At 39.2% G+C, this 23,292-nt stretch overlaps 2 protein-coding genes and 1 non-coding gene across 3 annotated transcripts in view; 2 read left to right on the top strand and 1 right to left on the bottom strand.

Annotated features, from left to right (window-relative positions):
• Positions 1-23,292, bottom strand: part of CENPP (centromere protein P) — a 250,947-nt gene that overhangs the window by 199,741 nt on the left and 27,914 nt on the right. The gene's annotated exons all lie outside the window — the stretch shown is intronic.
• Positions 2,352-22,613, top strand: OGN (osteoglycin). Its single transcript, XM_049770121.1, has 7 exons — positions 2,352-2,531; positions 3,541-3,708; positions 7,589-7,682; positions 11,791-11,949; positions 16,341-16,543; positions 19,347-19,442; positions 22,230-22,613. The coding sequence occupies exons 1-7, from the start codon at positions 2,352-2,354 to the stop codon at positions 22,398-22,400; spliced, it is 1,071 nt and encodes a 356-aa protein (XP_049626078.1). The 3' UTR covers positions 22,401-22,613.
• On the top strand, positions 20,775-20,881 carry LOC126004726 (U6 spliceosomal RNA). The gene has a single exon (XR_007493988.1). It is a non-coding gene; the product is annotated as a U6 spliceosomal RNA (small nuclear RNA).

Below are 23,292 nucleotides of genomic sequence, written 5' to 3'. Positions count from 1 at the left end.
GAAGGGTACAATCCCAGCCTTGAAGAGACTGGAAACAGAAGTTTGCCTGGATCCTGGATGAGTCACTAATCACTAAACTACTAATAAACAACCAATATAATGATCATGCAGTAGGTTTCTTCAGAAATATATCAGAGGGATAACTCTAAAATGAAAACAGGGTCATGTCTCTCATATACAAATCTCTCAGTGGTCTCTGGCTACAGAGTGACTCAGCAAAGCAAAAACAGAACATCTTTTACTGGGATGGACCCTACCATTTGTTCTCCTCCCTCCCTCTCTCCTTCTCTCTCTCTCCCTCCCTCCCTCCCTCCCTCCCTCCCTCCCTCCCTCCCTCCCGCCCTTCTCTTTCTCTCTTCCTTCCTTCCTTCCTTCCTTCCTTCCTTCCTTCCTTCCTTCCTTCCTTCCTTCCTTCCTTCCTTCCTTCCTTCCTTCCTTCCTTCCTTCCTTCCTTCCCTCCCTCCCTCCCTCCCTCCCTCCCTCCCTCCCTCCCTCCCAACACAGGCAGGTCTCTACACTTTTTTCTCCTGCCTTGACATCCTTCCCACTTTTTGTCATTCCACCATTTCTTTGCAGAAGTTAGTGTGGCTCAGCCTCAGTTGCTCTCCTAGGATGCAAAAAAGACCTGAGCAGGTTTCTGCAAATCATGCTTCACTGTATTCTGTCCACTGGGCTTTTTGCTGACCTACTACCCCGATACTTAAGGGAACAATAAATATGTTTGTTGGAACCTAAGTTGTTTATAGTTCTTATAGAGAACTGGAATTCAGTAAAATTGCATTCACTGGTCATAATTTTTCAAGGAAAGATGATATTACTCACAAAATAATGTTCTATAGTGCAAAATGTCAGTGAATACCATTAATGAAACTATGAATTGTTACAATTCTTTATCCAGTTCACTTAGGTTATATACTAATAAATTTGTTATACAAAGCAAAACAAACCAGTGATTGCTGTTTTATTATTAAATATTTCCAAAGACTTTAAAAGTTTTATTGAATTTTTTCAAATACCAGTTTTCTGGGGGCTGGAGAGAGTTTAGCTGATAGGGCATTGCCTTGTATGCAGGAATAATTTCTGAATGCAGTTCCAGGACTAACCCCTGAACATGATCCAGTGTGGCCCAAAACAAACAAACAAAAACCCTGCACTACACTTAAACCCTTAAAAACAAATTAATTGGCGCCGAAGAGATAGCATGGAGGTAGGGCATTTGCCTTGCATAGGAAGGACGGTGGTCAAATCCCGGCATCCCATATGGTCCCCCGAGCCTGCCAGGAGTGATTTCTGAGCGTAGAGCCAGGAGTAACCCCTGAGTGCTGCCGGGTGTGACCCAAAAACCAAAACCAAAACCAAACCAAACAAACAAACAAAAAACCCAAATTAATTTATTTGTATTTTTGTTTCTGTTTGGGGCCACACTGATGTACTCAAGCTACTTCTAGCTCTATGTTCAGTGGCTGTTCCTGGCAATGAAGTGAGGCCTTAAACATGAAGCATTTGTTAGCATACTGTGCTATCGCTCCAGCCTCAAATTTATTTATTCTCATTTTTATTCTTTGTTTTTTGCAGTGTCAGCATTGAAAGTGAGCCTCAGACAGGCAGAGCCCGCATTCTACCACTAAGTCACATCCACCCCCACCTAAAAGTAAGTTCTAATAAATTGAAAGGTTTTTAAACAATCAAATTCAGTATTGAAATAAGTTTATACACCAGCACTTAACAAACAAGAAAATGCTTTACCATCAACTCCCAAATTAGATATCAAATTAATTTAATTTATCCAGGGAGGTGGGCTTGGAGCCACACTCAGTGATGTCTGGGGTACTCTCTCGGCTCACAGTTCAGGAGTGACTCTTGTGGGTGCTAAGGGACTGGACAGGGTGCTGAAGATTAAAACCAGAGAGGCCACTTGCAAGGTAAAGCGTTACTGCTCTTTACTATCTTTTCAGCATCAAAACTTATTTTTAAGAAGCAATTTTCAAACTTGGGTTTTTATCTATGGGTCAAAAAATGATCAAACTACTAAATAATTTGTGCTAAGACTAAACTTTACATTGAAAAAAATTTGGAAAACATACTTGAGCATGAAGTACTTTACACATAAATACATAGGCTGTGTTTTGACTTAGTGTCATATTTCATTCAAAAGCAAATGTACTATTTCCGTGAAAAGCATGCTTTTAGACATGTAAAGTTTCCAAATCAATCACTGAAATGTTGGCAGTTTAATAGACAATGTAAAAACAACAGCTTTCCATGATTAGTATAGGCAGGCTGAGTACAGCACTGTTACTTTTTTAAGACCAATTCTCATACAATGCACTACTTTTCACCCTAGAGAAAGAATGTTGGCAAAGATTTCAACCACATGGAAAGTGCTTTTAAAGCTGCTGGTTCCTGAAATTCTATTCAGCAGTTGGAAATCAATCCACAGCTTTCTTCATTCACCCTGCCACTGGGGGCTAAAGCACAGGCAAGAGCGCCTGTTGAGGAAAACCACAAAAAGCATCTTAGCAGCTAAAACGGTAGGCTATTTTCTTACATATTCTTTGAAATGTTGTTTGTTTAGATGTGATTCATCTAACAATCTTAATAAACGTAAAGGCCATTTCTAAACAGCTAACTTATTCTTAAACAAGCACTTTTGGGTACCACTGCATAATTTTTATATTAAAGCAAGCAACAGAATGCTGCAACTCACAAACGCCTATGATTCTTCATTTGTAACCACTGACTTTTTTTGGACAAACTGTTATCTACAATGCAGTGTCAGCAACTCTGCTTCATTCTGTTTTGACTTACTACAGAAAGTCTAAAATGTGCACAACCCCAAAAATTCCACTGTGTATGTCACAGAATCCACATTATATCCCCCATCTTTGCTTAAAGTTCTATTTTACTGCAATACTATATTTTACACTTCTTATAACTAATCTCCAAAACAATGCTATCAATAGTAACACCAATAAAAAGCACAAAATGAAGAAAAACTTACATTCTTAACTTTTTTCCATATTTCATATCATTTAGAAGACTATTTCTTGTAGTGTTATAGTTTGTTTTAAATTTTTCCTTGGAATTTGTTTCTGTCTACACCAATATAAATCAAGAGTCCTTAAAAATAACAAAGTTGAAATATGATATTTTTAACGCACATGAGACAGAATCTTAGTAGGTCTTTAACTATTTATACTGCAGATATTTTAAGATTTCATTGCATATGGGTATCATTTTCAAGGCTGAAATGACTAGTCTCGCTTGGACTTGTTTGAAGATATCAAACATTTTCCAAACTTCTTTTCAGTGTGTTTTGCTGATACAAAAGAATATTTAGCATCTAATTAAAGACCATGAAGGGTTAAATACATGCTCTCTGGCCCTCATTGTGATACTATTGCCAAAAAGTCCTCTAAGCTTTTAAATATTGCTTCGATGGTCTGTGTTTTTATTTCCAGGGAAAAAGAGAGTATTGCCCAAGTCAGCAGGCCACTAGTTTAGTAACTTTCAGTCATGCTGGTTTCTGCTAAAATGAAGATGCCGCAATCTATACGTCTCTTATTACTGTTTGTGCCTCTAATAATGCCAGCACCGCCAATTCAGCAAAACTCACGCATTATCTATGACTATGGAACAGCTAATTTTGAAGAAACCTTATTTAACCAAGAGTATGAGAAAAAATATGTGGATGGAGGAAATTCTAAGGTAATATACTTCTACTCTAATTTTAACTTCTAAAACTGGAGCCTACTGAATTAAATGCATGTATTTTTTTCATGCTTTTGTTTTTTAATGAATGTATCTGACAAGATATGGGGACATAAACAGCATTTTGAATAATTCCAAATAATTCATAGTAATTGTTAACATTATATTTTTCTGTATACATGCTTCCTTAATTAATAAACAGGATCTATGGCAACAAAACAGCATTTATAATAAACTAAAAAATAAATTTAAGGAAAATAAATTTGAAAAGATCCCTGAACAGTGATATTTATATATATAGCAATATTACAAAGTGCCCTATATTTGATTATTTATATTGCCTCAAAATGAAATTTTGAGAAATTTTAAGAGAAAGAGAGATGGAATGACAGCTTAAGGTTTCTTTTGAAGAAATAAAAGGAAATACAGACATACACACACACATATAACACACACACACACACACACACACACATATATATATTAAAGTTTACTGGCTACGTTAGTATCTACAGAATTTCACAGTAATTTACACTACCTAATAGTGTGTGCCATGTTATTCTACTTATTGTTAACACTCTATAGGGATGGCTTTCACACCCCCTCTTTCAGGACCAACTTATATGGGCTAACTAATTCCTTGTGGCTTTCTTGACAAGTGGAAATGATCAGTGAGAAAAAAGTTAAAGTAGCACGTAAGTATCTATTTCCTATCTGCCTACTGCATACTTCCTACACAGAAACCCACAGCAACATGAGAAAGGCAGCAGAATATATAACAATGGTGGTTGCTTCAAAAGCCTTCTACCATCAGTAAAATGGCAAAAGAATTTTTATTGTCCTATTGCAGATCAAACCCAGGGCTTCTCACATGTAATGCATGCATTTTACTGTGTCAGAGCTCCAGCAGAAACAGTGACCACTTCTAAGTGTTTCTTTTATTTTTTTTAGTAGAAATCAACAAATATTAACACTTCAGTTTCTTCTAATGAAAACAACAAATTGGTATGATTTTCGCTAAACATTATCACAAAGATAGTTATCTATCAGAGCTTTAAAAAATGGCCCATATGACACAAAATTATTGGCTCACATGTATTATTTTATCACTTAAGAATATTTTCTTTTTTTGTTGTTTCTTTGTTTTGGTTTTTGGATCACACTGGCAGTGCTCAGGGGTTACTCCTGGCTCTGTGCTCAGAAATCGCTCCTAGCAGGCATGGGGGACCATATGGGATGCCAGGATTCGAACTGCCATCTGTCCTGGATCGGCTGCTTGCAAAGCCAATGCTTTATCGCTGTGCTCTCTCTCCGGCACCCATTAAGGTATTTTCAGGGATCATAAAGATAGTACAACATGGAGGACATTTGCTTTATATGTAGTCAATCCAGATATGGTCCCTAGCACCACATATGGTCCCACAAGTACTGCCAGAAATGATCCCTGAGCATAGAGCCAGGAGTAAACCCTGAGCACTGCTAGCCCAAAATAATAAACAACAATAATAACAAAAGTAACAAAAAGGGTACTTCTGTTAGTTTGTTTTTTGGGCCACACCAGGCAATACTCACCTGGCTTTGCACTCAGGAATCACTCCTAGCGATGCTAGGGGAACTGTATGGGATACTAGGGGTCAAGCCAGGTTGGCAATATATAAGGCAAATGCTCTATCCAATGTACCATCCTGTACTATCACTCTAGCTTCAGTATTTCACTTTTTTAAAAATAGAAAAATGAGGGGGCAGAGCGAGTACATCATTTGCCTTACATATGGCAGTCCTGGGTTCAATCCCCAACATCCCATGTAGCCCCCCCAGAATCTAACAGGAGCAATTTTTGAGTGCAGAGCCAGGAGTAACCCCAGAGTGCCACCTAATGTGGTCCAACCACCCCCTCCTAAAAGGATAAAAATTAAAAATGAATTCTAGTTTCTCTCTTTACACTGCTTTAGAAGTCTATCATTCTTATATAAACATAGAAACTCAGAAGTTTTTGAATAGAATAGAAATCAATGTATATTTATGTATATTAGGTATACAAAACCTAAGTGGAGATGATATTCAACCAGAATACATGTGGGAAAATAAAAGATCAGAGTAAATCAGGAGAAATAAGAACCAAGGAGGCCAGAGTGATAGTACAGTGAGGAGTGTGTTTGCATTGCACACAACCAACCCAGTTTTGATTCAAAACATTCCATGTGGTCTCCATTGTCTGCAAAGAGTAATTTTTGAGTGCCAAGCCAGGAGTAAGTCCTGAGCATCACTGGGTGTGCTCCCCCTAAAAAAATCAAAACTAAGCAGCACATTCTTCTGACGGGAGTCCACATAATGAACTAATGGCAGAAAATACGCTCCACCAGAATGGGAAAGAGAAAGTATAAATAAAAAGACCAAATTTCCCCAGAGCTAACCTCCAAGAACAGAGGGAGGTTCAAGCAGGTTTGCTGGGCTGGAATAAAAAAGTATCAAAGGTCAAAGCTTAAGGAAGGCAATTAAATAGGGTCACTTCCAAAAGAGGGGGAGTCTCCTCAGAGATTCCATGTATAACTGACTGGAACTTCATTCCTATCCATGGCAGACTTTGATATCAGAAACTCAGTTCAGATAACAACTATAGTAAAGGATTAAAAGAGTCCCTCTAAGTACCAGAGAGATAGTGTACAGGTTATGGTGGGTGCCTGACATGCAACAAACCCATTTTCAACATCTGGCACTGAGCATAGTCTCCCAATTTCAGGGTCAGAGTAGCCTATGAGCACCAAAGGGTGTGGTCCCCAAACCAAAATAAATAAATAAACAAATAATTTAGATGTTACGAATGTTAAGGCACTTGCCTTGTATGTGGCTGACCCTGGTTTGAACCAGTTCAGAACCAGTGGTCAATCCTAAGCACAGAGTCAGTCCTTGTGCCCCACTGGGTATGACCTCAAAACAAAAAATTAATTTAAAAATAAATCATAAAGTAAGATAGCTTCACTGCATAAAATGATAGCAAAGCAGCATCTTCATTTTAGATTTCTCAGACAAACCTTTATTCCAAGTGAGTAAAATTTCCCCTAATTCTTATTTGGAATTTCAATGTGTTCATCATTTAATAAACACCAAGTTTGGCTATTTCTTTTACTTAGCCCTTTTGATTCCATACTGTTACTCAAGGAGCCATAATCTGGGATGAATATAAGTTAAACAAATACATAATGTATTTATTTAATTAGTTTTGGAATTATACTTGGCAGCAGCTACTCTTTGTTTCTTAATTTAATAGAATGATTTTGGGGCCACACCCAGCAGCACTCAGGGGTTACTCCTAACTCTGCACTCAGAAATTGCCCCTGGCAGACTGGGGGACCAAATGGGATGCCGGGAATAAATCCGGGTCCCTATCGGTTCAGCCGCATGCGAAACAAACACCCTACCACTGTGCTATCTCTCTAGCTCCAGCAGCTACTCTTTGATTAATCTTTAGGGTTCATATTAGTGGTACCTGGAGAACCATGTGGTGTTGGGAACAAATCCAAGGTTGCAGATGCGCTCTGGCACTGCACCACATCCCCGGTACCTTCATTATAATTTAATGAATGATAAAATGGAATTAAATATGAAATTCTAAGGGAAGGCTGGAAAGATAGTATAGGTGTTAAAGTACTCGTGTTGCATATAGCTAACCCCACTTCTATTCCTGACACGGAATATATGGTCTCTCAAGCAATTGTCAGAAGTCCCTAAGCACCAATGGGGTGGTTCAAGCCCTTCAAAAATGTACATAAAAGAAACACAACTGTAACTATCAGAAGAAAGATGTCTATAATCCTTCAGTTTCAAAGTAAAACATGGGTTTTATCAGACCTAATAATAAAATTTTATTTTCCAATAGGAAAAAGAAACTATGTCAATCACTGATGAGAAAAGTCTTCAATTACAAAAGGATGAAAGTAGTACTCCATTACCTCCCAAGATAGAAATAGATGGTAAGTATGAATACTGTGTCACCTACTATTTTTAAAAACAGCATATAATTAAACTTTATTCCTTATAGTAACCCAAAATTGCTTGAATATAGTAAATCCAATAGTGGACTATATCTTTAGTGCTATAGTCCAATAGGCATATTAAGTGAGCATGTCATTTACTGACCTACTTTATGACAAAGAAATGTAAACTGGGGGGAGGGGGCGGCGGAAGAAAGCGCAGCATTTGCCTTGCAAGTGGCCGACCCAGGATCAATGGTGGTTCAAACCCCAGCATCCCATATGGTCCCCCATGCCTGCCAGGGGTGATTTATGAGCATAAAGCCAGGAGTAACCCCTGAGCGCTGCCAGGTGTGACCCAAAAACAAAAACAAAAACAAAAAACCATGATTTCAGATAACAACATGAAAAATGATTATCCACTAATTTATATATTGCTACAATAAAATTAAAATGAAAAAACAAAATATAACTTTAAAGAAATTGGAAAAATAGTGAAAATATATTTAAATGGAAAAACATGCTTTGCTCTTGAAAAGGATAATTCAATATGCAGAAGTATGGTGGTTCAAATCCCATATGGTCCCCCGACCCTGCCAGGAGTGCCTTCTGAGCACAAAGTCAGGAGCAACCCCTGAGGACTGCTGGGTGTGACTCAAAAACAAAGCAAACAAACAAAAAAAAAATCTAGAGACAATAACAGGAAAACCAACTGCCGCTATGGCAAATACTTTTCTTCTCTTTTTTTTTTTTTTTTTTTTTTTTTTGGTTTTTGGGCCACACCCGTTTGACGCTCAGGGGTTACTCCTGGCTATGTGCTCAGAAATCGCCCCTGGCTTGGGGGGACCATATGGGACGCCGGGGGATCGAACCGCGGTCCGTTCCTTGGTAGCGCTTACAAGGCAGACACCTTATCTCCAGCGCCACCTTCCCGGCCCTTTTTCTTCTCTTTTTTATTTCATTTTAGGCATGGTAGTTTGCAATGCTATTACTGAAAAGGTATCATGCACATTATTTTACTTCCTTTTAGCTCCCATTCTTGTTCAGAGTGATCATTTCCAACTATTATTGTCATAATGGTCCCTTCTCTATCATAACTGCACTCCTCCCCAATAATTTCATTGTCTCTAACAAAATTTAAGAGTGGTATATCCTTACAGATTTCTTACAGCAAGGCTGTAGTTTTTAGATATTCACATACACTGCTGGTTGAAATGCAAATTGGTATGTCTTTTGAGGGAGGGAGTGGATTATATCCTATAGTGCTCAGGAGTGACATCTGACAGTGACTGGAGAATCCTATGTAGTACCAGGGATTTGAGCCAGAGTTAGCTGCATGCAAGGTGCATGGCCTATAACCTGTATCATCTCTCTACCACATTACAACACTGTTTAATAAATATTTGTCAGTATATAACAAAGCCAAATATGTATTTATTTTGTGAAATAGCCATCAAATTCCAGGAATTTACTCTAAAGATAGAACTCAACAAGTAAGAAAATACATCTGTTGGTACTCGACAGATAGTACAGTAGGCAAGGTGTTTACTTTACATGTGGCCAATTCTGATTCAACCCTTATATAGTCTCCTGAGCCTTGTCAGTAGTGATTCCTGAGACTCATCAGTAGATGATATAAGCAGTGGTCCTCAAATTATGGCCCACGGGCCACATATTGTATTTGTATCTGTTTTGTTTCTTCATTGCAAAATAAGATAGATGCAGTGTGCATAAGAATTCGTTCATAAGTTTTGTTTTTACTATAGTCAGACCCTCCAATGGTCTAAGGGACAGTGAACTGGCCCCCTGTTTAAAAAGTTTGAGGACTCCTGAACTAGAGTATGAAAAGTTGATGGCAAACCAGAAACCTAAATACTTAGTACTCTGCAAGGGAAAAAATTAGTATTCAGTACAAGGCAAATTAAAAAAAAAAGAAGAGAAAAAGTAACTTGACAGAATGAGAAACATGCACGACACTTCTTAAACCAACAGACCAGATAATATCATAGAATATCACAGATAATATCACAGATGGGGATGGAGTGATAGCACAGTGGGACGGGCATTTGCTTTGCACATGACCAACCCAGGTTCAATCCTGGGAATCCCAGATGGTCCCCCGAGCCTGCCAGAAGTGATTTCTGAGCTCAAAGCCTGGAGTAACCCGTGAGCACTGCCAGGTGTGGCCAGAAACAAAATAAATAAACAAAAAACATGGACAGATGTAGGGCTGGAACAATAGCACAGCGGTAGAATGTTTGCCTTACACGTGGTCAATCCAGGACAGACCTTGGTTCAATCCCTGGCATTCCATATGGTCCCTCAAGCCAGGAGTAATTTCTGAGTGCATAGCCAGGAGCAACCCAGGGTTAGTTCAGTAACTAACTGCAATGTGTGGCACATGCACCAAATGATAAATAAGCTTGGTTTTTTTTATTTTACTTTATTTATTTATTTGTTTTGTTTTTTTTTTTTGGTTTTTCGGGCCACACCTGTTTGATGCTCAGGGATTACTCCTGGCTAAGTGCTCAGAAATTGCCCCTGGCTTGGGGGAACCATATGGGACGCCGGGGGGGGGGGGTGGTGGGGGGGGTCGAACCATGGACCTTCCTTGGCTAGCACTTGCAAGGCAGACACCTTACCTCTAGCGCCACCTCACCGGCCCCATAAGCTTGTTTTAATGTTAGGTCCAGCTTTCTGAATATTTTGCCATTCAAATAAGAAATGTAATTATTCACCAATTCAGCAATTAAATTATCACTTTTAGGAGCCAGAGCAATAGCAGAGCAGTAGGGCATTTGCCTTAGACACGGATGACCGAGGACGAACCTGGGTTAGATCCCCGGTTTCCCAAATGGTCCCCCAAACTAGGAGCGATTTCTGAATGCATAGCCAGGAATAACCCCTGAGCATCACCGTGTGTGGCCCAAAAAAACAAACAAAAAATAAAGTTAGCACTTTAAGAACAAGATAATAAAATACTGTACAGGGAGAGATAGCATGGAGATAGGGCATTTGGCTTGATGCAGAATTATGTCATTCCATATATCCCCCAAGCCTGCCAGGAGCGATGTCTTGAGTGTAGAGCCAGGAGTAACCCGAGTGCTGCCGGGTGTGATACAAAAAAACAAAAATAAAATAAAGTAACTGTACAATACAGAATCTAAAATAAAATTCTGGCAAATCAACAGTTATAATATAATTATAATACTTTATAATTTAATTATATTAAATGTATAATGTAAATTAAAAATATATAGTCACTACCTATAAGAAACAGTATGAGGGGCCGGGCGGTGGCGCTAAAGGTAAGGTGCCTGCCTTGCCTGTGCTAGCCTTGGACGGACCGCGGTTCGATCCCCCGGTGTCCCATATGGTCCCCCAAGCCAGGAGCAACTTCTGAGCGCATAGCCAGGAGTAACCCCTGAGCGTTACCAGGTGTGGCCCAAAAATCAAAAAAAAAAAAAAAAGAAACAGTATGATATCTATCATGCTATCAACTAACAGTCTATAAAATGCATTTTTAAATTGGTATTAAGGCACAATAATCTTAGCACTACAAGTCAGATGTTTTTGGAAGATCAATCCTGGTGGCATGCAGCATTCAACACTGGTTGAATGCTCAGGTCTAGAATACAGTATTAGGCTGTTACTTGGGACAGCAGTGCTGGGGGGCCATTAGGACCAAAATGAGCACCGCTGCAATCTGGAGGCCACATACTTTTCAACTATCATTTATAATTTGACTTTGTACCAAACAATTTGCTCTGTAATGGATGGAACTAGAAGGTATTATGCTGAAAAAAATTAGGAAACAAAGGGTCAGATACAGAATGACCTCTCAGATGTGTGACTTAAAGATACATAGCAATAGAGCAACAAAGAGCCAAAGGCAACATTGTGGAAGAATTGAGCCAGAGAACTGTGTTTGGGCTTGTGGAGAATGTTTGCAAGGGAGGGGCATTGAGGATTTTAGGAAAGAAGGTGGGTAAACTGGTAATAGGTGTGGTGTTTACATTATGTACAAAGGAAACTATAACAGTATTGTCATATCACTTCAATCTATTAGAAGAAAATATATATAATTTTATTTTATTTCCCAATTTAGAAATGCCAACATGCCTGTTATGTGTTTGTTTAAGTACTTCTGTTTACTGTGAAGAAACTGATATTGAAACTGTACCACCCTTGCCAAAGAAATCAGCCTATCTATATGCACGGTTCAACAAAATAAAAAAACTGACTGCCAAAGATTTTGCAAATATACGTAAGTAAATTTTAAATCATAATATTAATCTATGTTAGTTTGTAACTAACATGTTTCTAAGTCCTGATGCCATATCATTTCTAGTATGGTCACTGCTGAAATATTTATTGTCCATTAATTTCACAAATATCCAAGAGCCGGGGCCAGAGCAGTAACACAAGCAGTAGGGTGTTTGCCTTGCACTCGCTGACCTAGGACACTCAGTAGTTTGACCCCCCTCAATGGTTCCTCAAGCCAGGAGAGATTTCTGAACGCACAGCCAGAAATAATCCGAGTGTCACTGGGTGTGACCCAAAAACCAAGAAAAAAAAATCCAAGAATTTATTGGTGAATCACTTTTTTATTCACTTTTTTTTTATTCTCCTGTCACTTTTCTGTACTGGTCATTTTGGTATCTTATGTTGACATCCTAACATGCACACAAATAAGGTCTTCCCAGCCCTGAAATGTTAGGACCATTGGAAGCAACCAATCAAAAGTGCAATACAATTGGTAGGATGCTGATCCAACCACAATGCTTCATTTTTCTCTCTTCATTATACAACACAGAAATTGCTTTTCTTCACTCTGCCTCATAGGTCTATTTTCCCCTAAAATTGTTTTTATTGAGATATCAGAGATCACAATAGCACTGATACTATTGTACTTACACTTGCAGTGCTGCTACCTCATGTCAATCACCAGTATCAAGAAAACTCCACCTTTGAACTTCCCTTGTGGCTGACCTACTGACCATATAACAGGATTCATAAATGTGGCAACATGTTAAACTATCTTAGAAAGTATTTTTTTATGTGTGTGTGGTTTTTGGGTCACACCCGGCAGTGCTCAGGGGTTATTCCTGGCTCCAGGCTCAGAAATTGCTCCTGGCAGGCACGGGGGACCATATGGGACGCCGGGATTCGAACCGATGACCTCCTGCATGAAAGGCAAACACCTTACCTCCATGCTATCTCTCCGGCCCCTTTAGAAAGTATTTTTAAAATACTTATAACAGGCCCCGATGCTTGGAAGGTCCAGGCAGTGTCAGTGAACATCATCAGTAAATTTCTCAGATGAGTTGAATATGAATTTGTTAAGAACAGAGTTATTAATTCCTTCGAGACCATCAACAATCTATGGTATTGGATTTCCTGTCAATGTACAAAAGTTTGCCAGAAGAGTGAAGCAAAAGTACATTAAAATTTCTTTCTCAAGTGCCAAGCCTCAGTCTTGAGATCACTATCTTATAAAATCTCTAGATTCCTATGCAATTAAGTGCTTCTGAAGATATTTATACCAAACAATCTTCACAAATTTCACTCCAACTGGATTCATGTTTGGGCACTGTTAATGCCCAATTGACTAAAATAGTTGTTTCTAGTATTAATTTCCAACTTTTCAAAATTCTGTTTGTGAAAATTTATTTGTGACTCCCAAATACTCACAGCACTTTCAAACATATTCTGAAATGTACAATGGCCAAAAATTTTCATTGTCAGCTGAGGTGGAACAGTGACATTCTGCCTTTTACTTCAGCTTTTATATAAAAACAAGTGTCCTCACAATGATCTCAATAAAAAAAATTAAAATAAAATAATAAAGGGGCCAGAGAGATAGCATGGAGGTAGGGCATTTGCCTTGCATGCAGGAAAGTGGTTCGAATCCTGGCATCACATATGGAACCCCAAGCCTGCCAGGAACAATTTCTGAGCTTAGAATTAGGAGTAACCCCTAAGCACTACCGGGTGTGATCCAAAAACCAAAATCAATCAATAAATAAATCAAATAAAAACAAATGACCTTCCAGTCTAGTTATCAACACATTTTCCATATTCTGATCCTTGAATTTCTTGTACTATTTTTACTCTGCTTCAACATAGTGTTGAAGTTTCTAAGTGCAAGAAGGTACTGACGTGTCTTAGAGAGAAAACACACATATTCAAAGATGAGAATGTAGATCAGCAATACAACACTTGTATATGTGTGAAGACCTGGGTTTGAGATCCAGTAACACACACCAAGAACAAAAAAACCCCCAAAAAACCCAACAAAGTATAGGTAATTTTCACTTGAATATAAACTACAGTAATAATGGCTATGAAAGCAAAAGCCTTATAAAAATAAATTTGTAAGGGCCAAAGAAATAGTAGGTAGGGCACTTGCCTTGCACATGACCAACCTGGGTTCAATCCCCGGCACTCTATAAAAACCCAAAAACACAAATAGAAAAGAATTTGAGAAGCACAAATTATTATTGTTGTTTTGGGGACTCACCTAATGGCAACTCTGGGTTTACTCTTGGCTCTGTGCTCAGAAATTATTCCTGACAGGCTCAGGAAACCATATGGAATGTCAGAGATCAAGTTTGCTGTGCTATCACTCTGGCCCTAGCACAAAAATTTTTGTTCCTTTTATTTAAACACTGTGGTTGCAAAGTTTCACAGTAAGTTTCAGTGATGAGCTTCAGTTTTACAATATACACTACCCTTGGGACCAGAGTGGTAGCACAAGCAGAAAGGCGTCTCTGCCTTTGCCCGCACTAGCCTAGGACTGACCGTGATTCGATCGCCTGGCGTCCCATATGGTCCCCCAAGCCAGGAGCAACTTCTGAGCTCATAGCCACGAGTAACCCCTGAGCTTCACCAGGTGTGGCCCAAAAACCAAACAAACAAACAAAAACAATATACACTACCCTTTACCCATGAACATTTCCCACCACCAATATCCCCAGTTTCTCTCCCACCCTCCCCTTCCATTCTCTCTCTCTCTCTCTCTCTCTCTCTCTCTCTCTCTCTCTCTCTCTCTCTCTCTCTCTCTCTCTCTCTCCCCTTCTTTTTCCTTATATACATTGTGGTTTGCACTGTTGTTAATGAAGAAATACCGTGCCTATCACTTTATTACTGTTCAGCACGCAGCTCTTGCTCAGTGTGCTCAGTTCCAGCTATCATTATCTAGTGGTCTCTTCTCTACCCTAACTGTACTTCTCCACTACTTATGGCCAGCTTCCTACTCTAGTCTGGTTCTCCTCATCTCTCTTGTCTATGGATTTTATTATCATACTATCTTTTTTTCTCTTATATCACACAAGAGTGAGATTATTCCATGTCTCTCTCTCTCCCTCTTCTTATTTCACTCAGAATACTTCTCATATCCATCCATGTATAAGCAAATTTCATGACTTCATTTTTCCCTTTTTTTTTGTTTTGTTTTTGGGTCACACCAGCAGCACTCAGGGGTTACTCCTGACTTTCTGTGCTCAGAAATTGCTCCTGGTGGGGCCAGGGAGATAGTACAGTGATAGGGCATATGCCTTGCATGTGGCAACCACGCACCAACCTGGGTTTGATTCCTGGCATCCCATATGGTCCCCCAAGGCTACTAGGAGCGCTTTCTGAGCACAGAGCCAGGAGTAACTCCTGAGCACTGTGGGATATGGCCCGAAAACAAAACAAACAAACAGAAAAATCGCTTCTGGCAGGCTGGGAAACCATATAGGATGTCAGGGTTATTGAGCCCAGGTATGTCTCAGGATTGCTCTGTGCAAGGCAAATGCTCTACCCACTGTGCTATCAGTATGACCCACAAATTTTTGTTGTTGTTGTTTTTTGGGTCACACCCGGCAGTGCTCAGGGACTACTCCTGGCTCTACACTCAGAAATAGTCCCCGGCAGTCTCAAGGGACTATATGGGATGCCGGGATTCGAACCACCATCCTTCTGCATGCAAGGCAAATGCCCTAATGCTGTGCTATCTCTCCGGCCCCCTGACCCACAAAATTTTTAATGAAAAGAAATATACATGAGATTATGGTTGATAAGAAATGTGTAACCCTGTGATTTCTTCAAGATCACTTATTCTTCTAATATTCACTAAGTCAATGTTTGTGGTGACTTTACATATACATAAAACTACTCCGAGAAGTAACTACTTCCTAATCATAAGTTAGATCCACTTTATGATAATTAGTTATCTAGGATGATGATGCATCATGCAGACACACACATAGGAATGTACACATCATAAAGTGATTACAAGAACACATCCATAATCACAATGCAAGCTGTTGCTGAAAAACCTAGAAATATTTACCTGTCTATTCAATTGAATATAATGCTTTTTTTTGTACAAGAATTTCTTTTAAACTGTCTGGGTATCATGAAAATTTAAACAGGAGAGGATAGAAGGCCTAGCAACTTTAAGTTCCCTTTCAAATGTTTGAAAAGGCCATCACTCTCAAACAGAGTGAAAGCTCAATATTTATCCAGTAAAGCTAATCAAATCATTAATTATAGGCACTCATAGGCACCAAAAATAAAAGGTACTTGAATGACCTGTTAAATAAGTGCTTTTTCTGCAATTCACACAAATGAGAATTTAAATTCAAATTGCTTATATACTCTGCCTTCAAGCTAATTTAAGAAGAATAGATTTTACGGGAAATATGATTGAAGATATAGAAGACAATACTTTCTCACAACTTGCTCTGCTAGAAGAACTGACACTAGCTGACAATGAACTATTGAAAATTCCAGTTCTTCCTCCAAAGCTTACTTTATTTAATGCAAAGTCCAACAGAATCCAAAGTAAAGGAATAAAAGCAAATACATTCAAAGTAAGTATTTCAAGGTAGGATTTCTAAATAGAGTATCAGTTGTATGCAGCTAATGTTAATGTGATCAAAGAGGGGGTGCTGGTACTATAGCTCTGTGGTAAATATTCTTATGTATGGACTGGTGCAAATCCCTGTGTACAGAGAGGGGTGTATATTTGTCTGTACAGAGAGTATGCTTCAAATGTATAAAAGCCAGGTACTGATCACTAATACTCCACCCTTTCTCACCAAAATGATAACTTCTGGTCTAGAATTTCATGCTTTAAATAAAATGTAAGGGGGAGGCAGAGTGATAGCACAGCAGTAGGGTATTTGCCTTGCATGTGGCTGACCCAGACAGACCTTAGTTAGATCCCAATCATCCCATATGGTCCCCCGAGCCAGGAGCGATTTCGGAGCACATAGCCAGGAGTAACCCCTGAGTCTCACTGGACCTGGCTCAAAACCAAAAATAAAAAAAACAATGTAAGGGGCCAGAATGATAACACAAAGTTAGGGCATTTGTCTTGCACATGGCAGACCTGGGTTTGAACCCAGCATTCCTAATGATCCCATGAGCTTGCCAGCAGTAATTTCTGAGCTCAGAGCCACAAGTAACCCCTGAACGTTGCCAAGTTTGGCTTAAAACCAATAAATAAACAAACAGAGCCATTTTAATTTAACAAATAAATTAGGTACTGCATAAGCAGTCATGTTATTATGCTCATTCAGTCTGTTTTATGCCTGTACCTCACAGACATCCCCTTTAATCCTGTTTCACAGGGCCACATGGAGTCATCATTCTCTTCTATTAGTTAATTATACACATTTGGTTTACATCCTTCTGGCACCAGGATTGTACAAAACTTCAAAATGGAATGTTTTAATGTTTCTTTCCTTATAATATCAATAATTACAAATACAACAATTTTAAGATCTGAACGTTAAATGATGTGTTTTACTTTACAGCAAGTTAAGGGACTCTAGAATGACATTTAAGAACTAGATTCAAGGGCCAGAGCAATAGCACAGCAGTATGGAGTTTGCCTTGCACATGCTAATCTAGGACGGACTTCCGTTGGATCCCTGGCTTCCCATATGGTCCCCCAAACCCAGTAGCGGTTTCTGAGCATGTAGCCAGGAGTAACCATTGAGCGTCACCGAATATGGCCCAAAACAAACAAAAAAAATTGGATTCAAGGGGCTAGAGAGATAATACAATAAGTATAACACTTATCTTGCACATAAGCAACCAACGAAGGCTTAATCATAGGCAATGATGTCTGAGTAATCCCTGAGCACCATTAGGTAAGGCCATTTCCCCCCACCACTTCAGCAAATAAATAAAAGCTGGATATATTTGAAATAATCTCCAAACTCTGCAATTTGAAGATAAATATATGAAGTTGGTTCTCCTTTGAATAACTAACATATTAAAATCCAACTGATGGTTGGGGCGGGAGCAATAACGCAGGAGGTAGGGCATGTGCCTTGCATGCAGCTGATCCAAGTTTGATCCCCAGCTTTCCCCAAGCTTGCCAGGAGTAACACCTGAGTGTTCCTGGGTGTGGCTCCAAAACAAAATAAAACAAACAAAAACACCAACATATATTAAACAACATTTTACAAAAGGAATATTTTAAAGCTTTGATTGTGATACATGCACTATTTAGAAGGGATCCTTTACAAATTAACACAAGCAAAAACTCAGCTGCTTTGTAGACAATTCTATTAAGTAGTTCATCATAGGGAGAAGCCCTAATTAATGTTCTTTTTTAGTTTTGCTCTTTGGGCAACACCCAGTGATGCTCAGGGGTTACTCTGGCTATGCACTCAGAAATCACTCCTTGCTTGGGGGACCATATGGGATGCCCGGGGACTGAACTGCAGTCCATCGTAGGTCAGCCACATCCAAGGCCCTACCACTGCACCACCACTACGGCCCAAGAGAAGCCCAATAGTTAAGAAATTGCTTTAGGAGGCATCTTCCTAATTAACATGCACATCTTTTAGGAGTACTCATCTTGCAAGAAACTGATAGAGGAGCTGACAGGATGTTTTGGGGGTTCAACAGATGTGATGGCATTTATGAGTCCAAATTCAACGCAGCATTTAGACCGACCTCCTATCTCTTCCAGAATAAATTGAAAACAATCCCAGAAATTGACATAGAGCTGAGGCAGATGCACTGACAGAAATGTGTATTAGCAGGCCAGAGTAATAGTACAGTGGGTACTGTACTATGCCCCGGGTTCAATCCCTAGCATCCGATATTGTCCCCCAAGGACCACCAGGAGTGATTCCTGAGTGCATACCTAGAAGTAATCCCTGAGAATTGCCAGTGTGGCCCAGAAAACTACAGCAAAAATATGGGTTAGTAGAGCTCAATGCTTTTCCTAACAAACCAAATATACTATTTGTTAAATGCCTTTACAGGCATATATGTGTTATATAAATATGTATAGAAAATATATATGGTATATAAATATATATGGGTTATATATATTCATATATATATATGGATATATATGAGCTGGAGAGATAGTACAGTTTAGGTAGCATGCTTATCTTGCATGGGCCAACTTGGGTTTAATCCCCAGAACTTCCATATGGTTCTTGAACACCATCAGGAGTTAATTCCTTAGTGCAGTGCCAGGAGTTACTCCTGAGCATTGTCATGTTTGTTAACCCCTCCTTCAAGCACACCCCAAAAAATCTATATATACATTCGTACACATATATATATATAAATTTGCTTTAATCCTGTGAGGAAAATATGCACTGACCTCAACAGATCTCAAGCAAAACTTTCTTTTCCTTACAGAAACTGAATAACCTCTCATACCTCTACTTGGACCATAATGCCCTTGAATCTGTGCCTCCTGGTTTACCAGAAAGTCTACGTGTGATTCATCTTCAGGTATGAGTCTCTGTCCACAGTAACTTTCATTTAAATTATCTATGGGTCAGGGCTGAAGCTAGACTACAATGGGGAGGGTCTTCTCTTGTACACAGGCAACCCAGGTTCCATCCCCAGCATCCCATATTGTCCCCCAAGTTCCACTTAATTCTTGAGTGCATAGCCAAGAGTAATCCCCCTACCCAGAGCATTGTTAGGTGTGGCCAAGACAAATAAACAAACATCTCTGAATTATCTATGGGTTAATCTTATGTTTTTCTCTTTAATTATAGAAAGGATGGTTCGCAATGTGCTTTAGGCATACAATGCTACATGATTACCACCTTAGTGCAAATGTCTCCTCAACACTGTTCACAGGTTTCTCCCTGCTCACCAACACATTCCCACCCTGGTCCCTACCTTCTGATGTGAGAGCCTGTGAGTCCATCTGATGGCACATTAGAGAACCCACTTATTCAGATGTGAAATTAAGTTAGGTCTCCAGGGTAGGTTAATCGCAAAGGCCAATCAAAAGATCAAACTAACACAGTGCATTCTTATGCCAGAGGTCTAGACTCTGCCAAGAGCATAAGCAGCACCAGGAATGAGGCATATGCAGCCTCATTTATCTCAGGGCCTCTTGTTAATCTGACAATGTAGACTTGAAATAATGCAGCAGAGGGGCCGAAGAGATAGCATGGAGGTAGGGTGTTTGCCTTGCATGCAGGACAGTGGTTCGAATCCCAGCATCCCATATTATTCCCCGAGCCTGCCAGGAGCAATTTCCTTTTTTTTTTAAGCCTACAGAACCTAGTATTCCCAGGCAGTCTCCCATCCAACTACTAACCAGGCCCGGCCTTGCTTAGCTTCCGAGATCAGACGAGATCAGGCGCTGGCGATTTCTAAAGCGTAGAGCCAGGAGTAACCCCTGAGCGCTGCCGGGTGTGACCAAAACCTAATAATAATAATAATAATAATAATAATAATAATAATAATAATAATAATAATAATAATGATAATAATGCAGTAAAAGTTTGGTTGATAGTTCATTCTCCAAACAGCATTAAATACTTGCTTTAAGAGATTTTGTTTGTTTGTTTGTTTTTGGGCCATATCTGGTGACGCTCAGGGGTCACTCCTGGCTATGTGCTCAGAAATAGCTCCTGGCAAGGAGGACCATATGGGACACCCAGGGATGGAACCTCGGTCTGTCCTGGGTCAGCCGTGTGCAAGGCAAACACACTACTGCTGTGCCATCACTCTGGCCCCCTGGCCCTATGCTTTAAGAGATTTATAAGCTAATGTTATGGTCCAATATCAATATAAAAAGAGGGAATAAAAACAAACTAAAATGTGCTTGCTTAGGCAGCACATATACTAAAATTGGAACTATACAGAAAAAATTAGCATGGCCCCTGTGCAAGGATGACAAGAAAAAAACTAAAATGAAAAAAATTTTGTTTTTTTGTTTTTTGAGTTACACCTGATGGCACTCAAGGGTTACTCCTGGCTCTGCACTCAGAAATTCACCCCTGGCAAGCTTGGAGGACCATGTGGGTTGCCAGGAATTGAATCACCATCTCCTGGGTTGGCAGCATGCAAAGCAAACACTTTGCCACTGTTGTATCTCTCTGGCCCCGAAAATTGGTCTTTTGACATCACAAGAATGCTCAAGCAATTTTTTACTTATTTATGGAAAATTTAAAGGAGGGCTGTGACTTTTTGAGTAGACTCTAAAATAGTTTGCTTTTTCTTGGAGCCAGAGTGATAATACAGAAGCAAGGTTATTTGTTTTACATCCAGCTGGCCCAGGTTCAATCCCCAGCATCCAATATGCTCCCCCTAACCCCACCAGAAATAATTTCTGAGTATAGAGTCAGAAGTAGTAACCCAGAGCCGGAGAAGAGGCGCAAGTGGTAAAGCGTCCGCCTTGCCCACACTAGCCGAAGACGGACTGTGGTTCAATCTCCCGACGTCCCATATGGTCCCCCCAGAAGCGATTTCTGAGTGCATAGCCAGGAGTAACCCTTGAGCCTCACTGGGTTAGCCCAAAAACAAAAAACCAAACAAAAAGTAGTAACCCTTGAGCATCACTAGATGTGACCCCAAAACCAAAAAGTTAGAATAAAATAACATATTTTCTAGGTAAAATTTTTTTTCTAGGGGTCCGGAGAGATAGCATGGAGGTAAAGCATTTGCCTTGCATGCAGGAGGTCGGTGGTTCAAATCCCGACATCCCATATGGTCCCCTGAGCATGCCAGGAGCGACTTCTGAGCATAGAGCCAGGAGGAACCCCTGAACGCAGCCAGGTGTGACCACCCCACCAAAATTTTTTTTTCTAAAATATCATGTTTATACTCAGAATTTTCTACTATATTACTTATTCTGAGTAACAACAGAAATGCCCTATTCTTTCAAGTAACACTAGATTTAAAAGGGGTTCAGAATGGATAAAAAAGATTTGATAACCATGATGCACATTATATACAATATTAGAATGTTAGTTTGGGGCCGGCGAGGTGGCGCTAGAGATAAGGTGTCTGCCTTGCAAGCGCTAGCCAAGGAAGGACCGTGGTTTGATCCCCAGGCGTCTCATATCGTCCCCCCAAGCCAGGGGCAATTTCTGAGTGCTTAGCCAGGAGTAACCCCTGAGCATCAAACAGGTGTGGCCCCCCCAAAAAAAAACCCAAAAAATAAATAAATAAAAAGAATGTTAGTTTTAGGATAAAATATTCTGTAAGATACTAAAACATAACATACAAAGGGAAACTTCAGATTTCTAAACAATTTTTCTCTTTATTTTCCAGTTTAATGACATAACTTCAATTACTGATGATACATTCTGCAAGGCTAATGACACTCATTACATCCGGGACCGCATCGAAGAGATACGTTTGGAAGGCAATCCCATCGCACTGGGAAAGCATCCCAACAGTTTTATTTGCTTAAAAAGATTACCCATAGGGCCATACTTCTAACCACTATCAATGCAACATGAAAGATAAAGCATATACATACTTACAATAAGTTTAAACAATGTCTAAAAAAGCTTAAATATTTCTTAATATTGATGTGAATTTTATGTTTTAAGCAAGGGACGTTCAAAAATCTTATAAGTAAAAAGACTGAATCTGTAGGTTTAGATCAAAGTAATGTGAAGCATTTAAACACAATTACAAAATTCTTTTTTTTTAAATACCAGAGAGCCAGTAAAAAAATACTTCTTTACAAAAATACCCAACTCTAAGAAGCATTATTTCCATTACTAATGAAATGAAAGGATAAATCCAAGAAACTTTCAAATGTTTGTGTTTTCTGGCAGTTACTGAATCCCTAAAGCATTAAAGGCAGACATTCTAAAAACTTTGAAAAACTAAACATTTCCAGTTAAATCCCATCTTTTTCTTGTAATTCATATGTTACTAGGAACTAGAAACTTTGATTTATTTCTATTAAGGCAGCTATTGTACTTTACCTAGTCTGAGAAATATGATACTGAATCATATCTAGACAGAATGCTCTAAATAAAGTTTAAATATATTCTCTTAGAACTAAAAAAAAAAATAGTTATATTGCTTTGCAAACACACTGTCAAAAGCTTTAAAAAATAGGACAAAATTATCTTTTCTTTAAATATTAACATTCTAAGTCTACCACAAAATATTTTAAGAAGCCAAGCAGATCCAAGTCATTAGCTTATACAACAAAACAAAACAAAAAATAAGAACCACAAAAATTTATCCTCAGTTCTACAAAAAACAGTCATAAGGTTATATAATATATACCACAAATATTTTTCTTTTACGGTATAGAAATGAGAATCTGGGGCCGGGCGGTGGCGCTGGAGGTAAGGTGCCTGCCTTGCCTGCG

This window comes from Suncus etruscus, chromosome 3 (genome assembly GCF_024139225.1).
Source record: "Suncus etruscus isolate mSunEtr1 chromosome 3, mSunEtr1.pri.cur, whole genome shotgun sequence".
In the NCBI taxonomy this organism is placed as follows: domain Eukaryota; kingdom Metazoa; phylum Chordata; class Mammalia; order Eulipotyphla; family Soricidae; genus Suncus; species Suncus etruscus.
Note: the sequence above shows the minus strand (reverse complement) of the source record. Positions and strands in the feature narration are given on the sequence as shown.

Excerpts from the sequence above, each read along its gene's own strand:
- OGN (XM_049770121.1), top strand. The coding sequence starts at position 2,352 with ATGTTGGCAAAGATTTCAACCACATGGAAAGTGCTTTTAAAGCTGCTG. Across the intron at positions 3,709-7,588 it reads TGGATGGAGGAAATTCTAAG|GAAAAAGAAACTATGTCAAT; the intron begins GTAATATACTTC and ends ATTTTCCAATAG. Across the intron at positions 7,683-11,790 it reads TCCCAAGATAGAAATAGATG|AAATGCCAACATGCCTGTTA; the intron begins GTAAGTATGAAT and ends TTCCCAATTTAG.